The sequence below is a fragment of the Argiope bruennichi genome, chromosome 8, assembly GCF_947563725.1.
Source record: "Argiope bruennichi chromosome 8, qqArgBrue1.1, whole genome shotgun sequence".
Taxonomy (NCBI): Eukaryota; Metazoa; Arthropoda; class Arachnida; order Araneae; family Araneidae; genus Argiope; species Argiope bruennichi.
In genome coordinates, this window is record NC_079158.1 from 35,647,628 (window position 1) to 35,660,904 (window position 13,277).

Sequence of the window (13,277 nt, forward strand, 5' to 3'; positions counted from 1 at the left end):
TATAATTTTTAATGCAAAAGACTAATAATATAAAATAATGTAGATAAATATGTTTTGATTTAAGCAACTAAATTTTCATTTCCTAATGTTTATTTTTCTTTACATAAGTTATATCAAAGTGATGCAATACAAACTATTATTTAAACATGTGCTTAAAGAAAAGAATTGAAATATATATGGAATTAAAATGTTAGAAGAAATTAAAATGCATATCAACGGGATATCAAAATGACATCTGTCGAAACATTTTATTGATAGAAAACGATTGCATTAGTTTAACTATATTTACAGTCATTTTTTTTTTGCATGATTATTAAATGTTATTATACAATATGTCAATGTTACATCAAAATTTCATGTGTTTTACGATGAATATGTTTGACTAACATCCTTTCGATACAACAGTGTTTCATCAGATTCGGCTATTTTAAGAAATTGTTTTGAAAATATATAATTTATTCATAGAAAGATGCTATTTCTTTAGTAAAGTGAGCATATTATGCTTAAGATTTTCTATAACATTATGTTTTACTATTTATCACACAAAATATAAAAATTTAAACATACTACTACAAAAAGCAAAATAAATTTTAAAAATTTAAAACAGGAAATCTATGATCGCAAATTTCAAATTATCATGCGAGAATGTTATTATTTTTAAGTCATTATTTGTCTTAATTAATTTAAGTCATTAACCAATTTAAACCTGTTTGAAACAATTCCTCCTTCCCTCTCTCTATATATAATGATATATATATATATATATATTCAATTTTTCTAGCTGGCAAACAAAGATTTGGAGCTCAACCGATTTTGAGATGAAAAAAAAAACACGTTTTTCTAAATATCGATTCATTTCTAATCTGGGTCTCGTTATTGTTTCAAATTGGTTTAAACTGATTAATAACGTAAATTAATTAAGGCAATTCGTAAGAATTCAGAGAATGAATAATTTGGAAATCAAGTTGCAACTTTAGTTGGAGATAAATTGCCAAATGTGACAACCTTCTGCATTATTTTCTAATAACCCTAAAAGTGAAATATTGATGCCTCAAAAGTGATAAATCATCAATTTGTTATCACATTTCTATCAAATATCACATTTTCTATTTTTATTTCATTTCATACAATTACGTGCTGAAAATTACATTTTTCTTTATTTTATTTGCAGTAGTAGAACTTATTTTTTAATCAGAGCTTTTGTAAATGTGATGGCAACAAGTAAATAAAAACTAATTTTTTGTGATGCTCGTGCAGATTAAATTTTATTTTTATTTTGTGCAAAATTAATTGTTGAAAAATACGATTTAATTATATTTTTAAAAATTCATTAAAAAAAGAAATTTAATTTATAGATTAAAACAATAGTATCATTGAAACCATTATTTTTTTGAACTTGAATATGATGTAAAAATCAATTTTGTGCTGTAATATTTTCGCCAGTTTGTTAATTACACATTTTAAAGCTTCAACAATTTGTTGTCTATGCATTTTGGGGCTTCAAAAACATCAAGCCAAAACAACATCATGTTCTCACATGATAAAAATAAGCCAATCCTATAGATAATCGAATTGGATTTTTCATAAATTAAGGGAGTTTTTAATATATTTCTTTTTTTTTTTTCACATCCTTTCTTTGGCTAAAATTTTAAAAATAAAGAAAGGGAAAAAAAAAATCAGAAACTTTGTCATTTAATTAATCAAATTCGTTTTTAAACCGTTATTCAGAAAAAAATTTAATGAAATCTTTTATATCAAGATGTTTTGTTTTTAATATTATTTATAAACAATGAAAAACCTGAAAAGAAGAATGCAATGAAGAAATTTTTGTGACATTCATTCACATCTTTAGACCTGGTCTGTAATATAAAGTGTGACCATAACCATAAAATAAATTAACCACAAAGTAAAATATTGAAAAGTTTGAATGATATTCAGTTGATAATTTTCCTAAAACATTGAAGCCATCAATTTATTTCCAAAGAAATAAACAATGTATAATTATTAAATAATGGATAAAACTTTATTCAGTTGATTTTTCTTTTCTAATTTTAAATATACAAAATAGAGTATCAACATTTCAAAAATAATAATTACACAAAAGCATTAATACATACAGGATAATTAAGAAAATACATAAAAAAAAAACTCTTAAATCGAAAATTGCTTTTTACTATCTATGAATACTTCACATACAGCTGCAACTTATTTGAAGTGTTAAATTACAGTTTTGTTTAACTCTTTGTTCATAGGGAAAACTAAATTAAAACATAAAAGTGAAATTTAATAATATAGGAATGTTAAATGCATTCTCAATCAGACAGTGCAAAACAAGCCTAACTACAGATACACAAAAATCAGACTAGTCAAGTCACAGAGACAATAAATAAAAAGAATAGAAAAAGGTAAATAATTAATCATATATTTATTATTTAAATTGAATCATTTATTCATATAGCACAATGGGGTAGAATTTCTTACTTGTAAATTTATGCAAAAGAGATTCTTATTTATTAGTTTATAGTGATATTTAAACAAAACAATTTAACTATAGCATTTTTTTTTTTTTTTTTTGTATAACACATTTATATATATAGTAACTCAAGAAATAATAAACAGCAACTCAAGAAATAGATCATATAGTTTACAGCAAACATAAACAGATATTAGAACATATACTTGCATAAACTTTTGGTTAAAAATCACAGATTTAGAGCTAAAAATTAGCAAAATACAAAGCCACAATTGATGCATAAGATAAACTTTTATATCAGCTTTAAATAATTAAACAGTATTTTATAAGAAATAACTCCGTATAATGTCTTCTTTCAAAGAGATTGATTAAAGATTTTTAAAAAAAATTAGTTGTTAGTCTGTTATAACTATGTTATTTCCAACCATAAGATTAAAGTTAAAAGTGATTCACTTATTAAGGAGGAAATAAAATTGATTAACTATAAAAATATGCATTAAACATAGATATAATTTAAAAAATATATTCAAAATAAAGGTAAAATAATTGGTTAACACAACAAAATATAACAAATTAGAAGTAACAGCATTAACACTCTCTTTCAATATTATTTTAAATTTGTCTGCAGTAAATTTTTCAACAGATGATATCTCGCATAAATAAAATGTTTAAAGATCATTCCTTTTCTTACATAGGTGAAAAAAATTTCTTTCGATGATACTACAATATATTAAATGCATCATTTGTTCCCCATGAAACTAATAGTAATTTAGACATTTTAAAAATATCATTTTTAAAAAGTAGCAACAATTATGTTGATATACTGTCAAAGCAAATTTATTACAATTTGTTGAAGAACTAAAAATGTCTATATATCTACTAAGGAGGTAATAATTCTTTCATATTGTCATGTTGAATATTTTTTTCAAATTTTGATTTAGTGTCCGATATAGAATGAGTATCATCTGCAGTGTCTTCAACTCGAATATTCGGATTAAAGCGAGGGTCCAATAAGGGATCTGAATCAGCACTAGCTCGACCAAGCTTCAGAAACAGAATGCACAAGGTACAGAGACCAATGAGACACAACACCAAAAGCACCATCCATTTCTTATAAAACACATTTGGATCCTTTTTACGATTCTTGCCATGCATTGTTCGGGACCTAAAGAAAATAAATCACATTATATAAAATATAAAAATTATCATAAAACAAAATAATAAATCTACAACATTAAATATACCAGAGATGGGAATGACATATTTTTACATAATAATTATATGCAAGAAAATTATATTTAAAAAATAGCATAATAAAAAAGGTTGGTTCTGCTTAATACATATCAACTTTACTTTTTGTGTAAAATTTTGATTTAGTGTCAAAGCCAAACTAGTAGTAAAAGTTGAATTATCCTCTCTGCTTTCTAAAGAATTCATGCTCCACCTCTGTAAAAGTGGTCTCTTCTAATCCCTTAGTTTTCAATTTTAATTTAATTTACATTATTCCACATGTGATACATATATTAATTGTTAATGGCAAAAAACAAGAATAATAACTCAAAGAGGTGGCATCAAAGTGGACCAAAGACCTTATTTTCCAGTTATTCAAACTGAGGTAAAAAAAATAAATACCTTTCCGTATTGTTCATCAAAAACCTTAAGAAGATTTTAAGAGGATGACTGAAATGCTTATCTTACAATCTAAAGGTTAGGAGGAAAACTTAATCCCTTAATCACAAAAATTGATTTAAATATAAATTTTTATTATAAGTAACATCATAATTCCTCAATGACAATGAATTTAACAATAAATAAACACTATAGCAATATAAATTATAATAGAAATGATTATTTGAATACTACCAGAATGTAATAAGAATAAGAAAATCAACTTCAATAAATTTTTGATAAAAATCATTCTTATTATACAATTACGACTTTAAAATAATTAAAGACTAAGAAATATCAATTACCTCTGAATAACAAATTGCACATAACATTTCTTATAAAAAACATCAACCAAACTAACAAAATAATATTTTGCAGATATATGCAAAAAATGAATAAAACTCAGAATGGGATATAATATAGTTTTTTTTTTTTAAAAAAAAGGGAAACCTACTTTCTGAATAAAAATAGTGACATTTGTCATCAAATATTTCAGAGGAAAAAATACAAGCACTAATTTCAAGAAAAAAAAATTGATAGAAAATACATTTTTTTTAGAAAGGGAATTTTATACAGAGAAGAAACTTTATAATCTGACAAACACTTACTTAAACCATCTTCCAAACCACTCAAAGGCAGATCGTCGTTTGTATTTATCTTCATCATGATCTCTTGTTGGTGCTCTGACGTGTCCATGCTCTGTAGCATCATAAAGTTTGCGAGGACTTGTATAAGAAGCTAAAAACAAAAAATAAGAATTAACACAGTAAATACAAAATTCATCTTATACAAAAACATGGAATAAAGGAATGTTAAATTTACTAAAATATTCTATTTGCATAAAAATTAATGAAATATGCAATAACTTTTTTCAGCATTTATAATAATTTTCCTTTAGATTCTTCTCAACTTTATCCAAGCTCAATTCAGGCATTCAAATAGTACAAATCTGGCTTATATCTGACATACCTTAGGAAATATAAAGTTTTATACTATATGATCAATCTTGTCCTAATAATTTCTTTAATGTTTCAATGGCATTTATTGACTTTTCTAACCCCTTGATTTAACTGCAGGCTAAAATTACAAAGCCTGTAAAATTTGTTCATTTTTTTGTGAGATTTTGCTTATTGTTAATTTTTTTTAAATACATCTTTAATCACAGTGGCTTGTATGTAGCAGAAACTGCTTCTAAAGCAGTTCCATTAGTATATAGACCTTTTACAGCCAGGTTTGGTCAGCTTTGTAATGAAAGGATTGAAAAAATCTAATACATTAAACCACATGGAGAAAAAACTATATATGTAAGTTTTTTTTAAAACTTTCTTTAAAAAATCTGTATGCCACTGACACTATCTTTAAAAAAAATTAATTATAAAATTAAACATTAAACAAAATGACAATTCTAAAAATTAAAGATAAATTGAGTCTGAAAGGGCTCAACAAATTAACCTGCAACAAAAATACACAAAAAGGTTTTAATAAACATTTAAATGGGGAAGAAAAAAAAAAAAAAAAAAAAACAGAATTTATACATTAACACTTAGAAAAATTTTTAATCACTCAGCTTTAAATTACATATAAAAAAATAAAATATTTGTTATCACTGTAAATTCAAACTTTGATTAATATTCCACATTATTTCATATAATCATTAATTGCCTCTTATATAATATAAAATGTTTATAGTAAAAAATATCTATGATTATCTATAAATATATGTTGAACAAAATTTCCAATTAGCTAAACATGCAACAGTACTTTATATTTGTAATGATTAAATATAACAAATTACTAGAAAACATGTAAAAATTCAACTAAGAAATGTTAATTTCTGTAAAAAGCTCCAATTTTAACACTAGCTTCAAACTAGAATTATTAATTTTATGAATTCAACAAATCAATTTACTTCAACTTCAATGCATATTATATAATGCCCAATGACATTCCATTATTTTCATAAGATTCATATTTAAAACAATATAATATACACATACAAAAATATAAAACTTTATATTATAAACATATAAAAATTATTATCATAGTAGAACACAGGTCCATATAACCAAATTTAGCTACAAATGAAATCGTTAAAAAATAGGTAACCATTTTAAAGACAACATGTTTATACTAAAAATAAATCAAAATAATTTAAAATATTTACTACCTTAATAATAATAAATTGTTGCAAAATTAGCCTTTCTTTAAAATCCAGTACTGATTACTTTTAATTTATTTTTCAGTACTCTATTCTCAAAATGCTTTGATGTATTTACTTAGTAAGATATATCAAATGAAGCTATTGATTTAAAAAGTGATATAATTCAAAAGATGAAAGTAATTTATTTATATTTCATAATTTATTGGGAAGAAAATTTTTTTTTTAAATGCAGCAAGACTGAGAAAAATGAACTTTTTTTTAAAGAAAACTGTAAATTATATTAAAAAAAATCCTTTTTAAATACTGAATTTTCTAACAAAAAAAAATGAAAACAATCTAAGAAATCGACTTTTTATTACAATGACATGAACTTTAAACCATTGGATTGTTTTAAAATTATTATCTGCATTAATCAATTAGCTAGATAATATTACACGACTGAATGACAATTAAACATACTTGTATAGGAGGCTCCATATGGTTCCGGTCTCACACTGTTCATATCCATTTGAGATACAGCTGAATTAATATTAATTGGAGCAGGCTTTGCAGAACTTTCAAGAGGAAGTGAGCTAGCAGCTCTCAAAGGAGAAAACTGGACGTTGTTTGAATGAGAACTTTCATCTAGTAGGTTGTTTTCGATCTGAAGAATTGAGAAAGTTTATTTTAAAACTGAATTTCAATATTGACTTAAGAATTGCATCACATAACAGTGAAACCTTGATTCAAAATTAGAATTTGAAGACAGATCATAGAATGAGACTGGAAGGTAGGGGGGGGGGTGAAAAAACAGCATTTAAAATAATATAAACCTCAAGTTAGATCCTTTTGTTCATCTTTCTAATATAAATTTATAACCAAGTTATAAAAAAACATGCACATAAAATATTGTTCAAAAAAGTCACAGTTTAATAGACTTGACATTTATTTGTCTCCATTAATCTACTTAATTATTGTATTGTAATTTAATACCAATTCCATAAATTATAAGCATTTCTAAAAGCTAAATTTCATTAAATAAATTTTTTTGAAAAGTAGCCAAAATGTATCAAAAATCATACTCACAGCTGGATAGCCTAAACCCACTCTAGCCCAATTCACATTAAGCAAAGCATTTCGCAATGCTTCGGCCACTGGAGAAACAACATTTGATGGGGGGAAAATACAACCATTGCATACAGGACATGTGTATCCTTCTTGGGGAGTTTGAGGAGACATACTAAGGGCATATTTGTTCAAGCAATCCCAATGAAAAACATCTGAAACAAATGAAAATTCCTTTCATAATATACCAATTCTATAATAAATATTTCATCACTAATAAGCATTAACATTACTCTTACCAAACAACCTTCATATTCATCCAGTTTATACTTCATTAAAGTAGGCAAAAGTGAAACATGTTTAGAACATTAAGTATAATATACCTTAGGAAAGCAATTTTTGCAAAGAAATAAAAGCATGAAAAATATTTTCATCATTGCTTTCTAAATGAATGAATGAAATATTAATTGATATCCAAAACTATTTTATTTATTTGCCTTTGATCTGTCATTACTATGTTTTAATTGATTTTGCACTATTCTCAAGTTTTGTTGTTTGTTTTTGTTTTCAAGGGGGAAAAAAATTTAAAACTATTTGAAGCAATCGATGTTTTTATTTTAATTTATTTAAAAATAAAGTTGCAGATGATAAATGGATTTGGTATATTATAATATTTTTTAAAAAACACTTTTTACAATATATATATAGTTTGAAAAATATGTTTCTATCAAATATTAATAATAAATATTCTGACTTAAACAAATATTGCCTGTCTTAATGTGTCCAGTTGGCTGTGGGAATATTGGCTGTGTTTAATTTCAATTAATTTTCTTATGAATGAAGTTGATTTCCAAGAAAACCACGCCCAAGTGCAATTATCAAAATATATCTGTTTTAAATTTAGAAATGGCTGTATCAAACATTCTCTGATGTAGATTATTAACACACACAATTATATCTGTCTTTTTAATAAAAACAACAGAGCTTTAAAAAAATTGCATTTTTGTACAATGGAAATCTTGAACGTTTTTCAAGAACATGGAATTTTTGATTAGAAAAATGATTTCTGTATAACAAATAAAAAGCTTAGCATAAAAAGATTATGTACACCTATTGCAGTCAAAAAGTACCTTTAAATTTTGTTCTTAAGAATATAAATTAGATCAGGAAAAGAAATGTTCTAGGGATTTTTACTAGAATATTACAGAACAAAAATTCATAGAAGAAAAAAATAGCTTATGAAAAAAATGTTAGAATGTTATTCTTAACTTCTATTCTACTAAACATTTTCTTAATTTGGGACAAGATTTTATTTCTCTTTAAATTTAATTTAGATTTTTTACCCTGAACATGGCCACAAAATGAAATCTTTAAACTGAAAGAAAGCCATTTTAATAATGGGTGCAAATAAGTGAGAAGAAAAACATATAAAAAAATAAATAGAATTTAGTTTTTTCTTTTGCTTTGTAAAATATTTTATAATACATTATAAACACATTTAAATGTAACATTAATATTTGCACATTTTTTTAAAATAAATTTTCTTTCTCTTAACTTTTTAAAACTTCTTTTACCAAAATAGTTATTTATGCAAAATTATTTTTAGTTTGTAAATGATAAAAAATTCAGAAATTGTATCTTCATATATTAAAATTTCTATATTACAATTTATATATATAATTGACATGTACATCAAACAGCGAAAAAATTTTGATGCATTAACAACAGTGTTTGCTATCTTATAAATACTTCCAACTTTGTCACACAAATGTTTAAATATTTAAATAAAAAAATGTTCTTACGATAACAAGTCAGTCGAATACAGTCCCCTTCAGCAAGTTCCGTTTTACAAATGTGGCAATTTGGATTATAATCACTATCTTGCAACCACTGAATGTAAGACTGCACAACACACTGAAGAAGAAGAAAGCACACAATCAAATCAAACAATCTTTTATATTTTGAAGGTCTATATAAAATATCTATATAAATGTAATTCCTTTAATTCATACGTGTTCCACATTTATCATAATGGAATAAAGAAATTTTCTTTATATAGTTTCCTATAAATTTTTATATAAGTTTCAGAATTAAACTTATTATTAAGTTGTCACAAAAAAAAAAAAAAAAAGAAAGAGAGAGACAGAGAATTACACATGAAGCTGAAATTGCAAAAACATTTTGCAGTTTATTTCATGAATGTGAAGTACATTTCTACTAATTTATTATATATTAAAGAAATACAGAAAAGTATTTTAATTTTGAAAATTTATAAATTCAATAAATTTTTGCTAGTAAATATAATGTTCTCATAATACATACCACCTAATTAAATGTCACTTAGGAAAATATGCTAACCGAAATAAACTTTAACGTTGTAGAAGGTTTCAGTTTTAAATACATAAGATCCATCAACTAAGTAAGACTGAGTTGATAAAATTGTGCCATAAGAAAAAAGATCGCCGAACAAAAACAAAATACAGGTATATATTTTCTGTATATAACTAGAATGTCAACAGGTTGCTTGCTTGATTTTTAAAGGTACAAAGATAAATTTATGCTACACCAAGAAATAACCATATAAAAAACTATTACTTGATAATAAAAAATATACACTAGAATATTTATCATAAATTATCTGATCACAGAAATAGAAGTAAAATTATTAAAAAATGCTACTGTAACTAAAGGTTTGAAAAAAAAATCTTACTATTACTATTGAAAATAAATAATAAAGTCATGGATTAATGAAATATCTTACATTTAAAATAGTTATCTGATCTAGAAATATTTCAAATTAAGTCAGAATTTAAGATGGTTTTTATTTGCAATTATAAAAGAATCAAAAAATTTTTTCCAGATCTGAAATGTTTTCACTTCTCTATTCGGAATCCCAACTCATATTTTAAAAATCTATACTATAATCCCAAAACTTGCTTATTATTCAGTAATTTCCATTACAATAATATCTCTTTCAGCAGTAATCACAATCATCTATTCCAACGTAATTATGTCGAGTCCGACCCATCCTGAGGTACATCTGAATGATGCAACACTGCAATAACACAGGCAGAAACTACAGATGAGTCGTAAGGACTGTCACTGAACCATGGTATAACTCCTTTCATAAGAAACACAGCTATCAATGGCAAGAGCTCATGCCATTTCTGCATTCACCAGGGTGGCAAGAAACAACCATGTTGAAGTTTCTCAGCCTATTTATGAAGTGTCTCTGGGGGAAGGGGGTCTCACAGCAGTCAATAATTTTAAATATATTATCTAAATCTAGGGATCACAAAACTTACAATAATAAATAATGCCTAAATTCATTCTGATAACAAACTGCAATCAGATGCCTGAATTATGATTAAATTTATTCAAAGACAACAAATTACTATCTAAAAATATGCGGTAACAATCTAAGGCAAAACAAATGACATTTATCTGTTCTCAGTAATAATACGAACATAGAAAGGTGATTCCTCAAGGCTAACGTCAAGTTATTCTATGCTATTTTTTCACAAATTCTTAAAGACAACCTTTTCAGTAAATTTTACAAATACGTTATTAGATAAAATTAACTAGGTAAAATGAATTTAATTTCTTTAGTTAAAAATTAATTATAATGTTTAACAACGCACTGTCACTTAAGAATTAAAAGTGAATTAGACGAAGGAAAGCATAACAAATAAGCAAACAGTAATAGATACTCAGCATTATCAACATAATATACAGAAAAATGTTTTTTGCGTTTTAATTGAGTTCTATATATATTATATATATATATAGAGAGAGAGAGAGAGTGAGAGAGAATAACCATCTAATTTTACATAGAAATCATAGGTAATTAAAATTCTACCGCTTATTGTACAATTACAATATTCTATTTCTCCTTAAAATAGAATCATACTTCAATATGATGAAATTACTTAAGTACGGTTAAAATATTTTTGCGAAAAAAAGAGCGTTATTTCCCAAAATGAATGAAATCGAATCATCACCTATAATCATTTCTTCTACGATCTAAACACGATTAATAGTATAAAAAATCTTAAATGACTTGAAACATATGATGAAAAGGAATATTTCTTTATTTATGTAAATGGTTATTTGAGAAAAATAGTACCTTAGAATGATTTGTAACCATGCAATTTTCACAAACATTTACACGGTGCTCGAAGCAAAACTGATTTGTCACTTTTTTCTTGGGACACTTGCAGAGACCCATTTTTAATAAATTTGAGATACTTGGAAATATTATCAGGAGAATTTCAAAAAATTTCAATTCACGACATGGCCTAACAAGTGCTATATAAAAAAATGTACGGGAAAACTACAAATTTATCACATATTTACACCGAAAACACGTCAGAGTAAAAACATTTTCGTTATATCTTCAATCGTTGCTGCCAATTTTGTAGTTACAAATATGTTGATTTTTCACAGAAATATATTGAATGACGCAAAATCGAAATAGTGGTTAGTAATGTCGCGTTCACGATTTAATTTAAACCTCTCAACTTAACAATTTCTTGTAAAAAACGCAAACTGTAATTTGAGAAAATTCTTTCAGAACCCTTTTTTGTAAATATTAATTTCATCAAAATTCTTTTTTTTACAACTGTGAGCGTTATTTTGCCACACAATGAAATTTTGCCTAGTCCCATATCAATTTTACGGATTGAAAGTATCTGATGTTCTATCGTTTTATTTATAGTATTTCGTCGAGGCTAAAGGCTGAGATAACAAATAGATCTTACTGATATTTTGATGAGTATTTGCTTAAACAGAAAATATTTTTTTTCCCATTATAATCTCTTCCAGTTCTAGTTTCGAAATTACAATTGTAAAATATTCTGGTTCATTTTGAAGAACTACGATGATCTTGTGGGTAATTTCAATTCTACATCGAAGAATATCCGATTTTCAAGATCGAAATTCTATTCCACAAAGATCGTGTTATGCATTGAAATCAACCCGCTCTCCAGCTCGTGTGGCATAGAAGTCAGGAGATTTGGTGTCGCAATATCGTCATTTTTATTATATAATTGTTCAGATAGAAATGCCGATCTCGAAATGTCAAAATTGCCTTCTTATTTGGGATTTTAATATAATTTTCTTTGTTTTTGATTCATATGATGAAGAATTATCTTTGTCCAATCCATATAATCATTTATAATTCAATAAAACATTTGGTTTGTCAGGAATATTGATTCTATTTAATTTCTGATAAATAATTTAGATATAACTTTATGATTCAATCCATATTATTTTAAGTTCAGCCTTATAGTGGACATGAACTTTCTAGCGTAGACAATCCCATAACATCGTAACACTATTAAAGCCACAAATTTCCGGTACATCTTGCTTCTAAATTTCGGGATATTGTACTTGAATATATATACATATGTAAGCTTATTTTGGTTGAAGCAGAATGCAAGTTCGAAACAGTGAAGAGACTTTGTATTTTTAATTTCGTTTTATTCTCTTCCGGGAGACAGGCATATTTACAAGAAGGCGCAGTGCGCCACAAAAGCAGAAAAATAAAGTAGGGCGAAAACAAATGATCACTAGTCTTATATAACATGAGATTTCCGGCCATGTGGCGACTGAATACATGTGTTGACTTTTGACAAAGGCACCGAAAGTATCATTTTCACTTCATACATAGACTGATTGCGCAGTAATTTTTACATAGCTTCATACGTGGAATGAGTTAAGAAAAACGAAGGAAGTTATGATAAAAATCTTTATATCTTAATAACCACAACCACGTCAGTAACATTTTAAAACTCATCAGTTGGCCATATCTCTCTTTACACATCGCCGTGATCAGTGCAAGAACCACCCTATGCACGAGAGTAAATCGTTGAGAACTAATAAAAGTGGGGGGGGGGAAAAAGTAAAAAAAAAAAAAAAAAAAAAAAACTT

General features: G+C 25.8%; 1 protein-coding gene across 1 annotated transcript; it reads right to left on the reverse strand.

Moving 5' to 3' along the window:
* Positions 1-2,610: 2,610 nt before the first annotated feature.
* Positions 2,611-11,757, reverse strand: LOC129981855 (zinc finger protein-like 1 homolog). Its single transcript, XM_056092889.1, has 6 exons — positions 11,473-11,757; positions 9,149-9,260; positions 7,368-7,561; positions 6,762-6,945; positions 4,750-4,879; positions 2,611-3,638 (listed from the first exon to the last, which is right to left on the reverse strand). Exons 1-6 carry the CDS (start codon positions 11,572-11,574, stop codon positions 3,353-3,355), a joined length of 1,008 nt encoding a protein of 335 aa, XP_055948864.1. The 5' UTR covers positions 11,575-11,757; the 3' UTR covers positions 2,611-3,352.
* Positions 11,758-13,277: the final 1,520 nt, after the last annotated feature.

Bases quoted from the DNA above. Each gene is read 5' to 3' on its own strand.
- LOC129981855 (XM_056092889.1), bottom strand. From the start codon at position 11,574: ATGGGTCTCTGCAAGTGTCCCAAGAAAAAAGTGACAAATCAGTTTTGC. The intron at 9,261-11,472 runs GTACTATTTTTC...CTTCTTCTTCAG, and splicing joins TGGTTACAAATCATTCTAAG to TGTGTTGTGCAGTCTTACAT. The intron at 4,880-6,761 runs GTATGTTTAATT...TTTTGTTTTTAG, and splicing joins ATATGGAGCCTCCTATACAA to CTTCTTATACAAGTCCTCGC.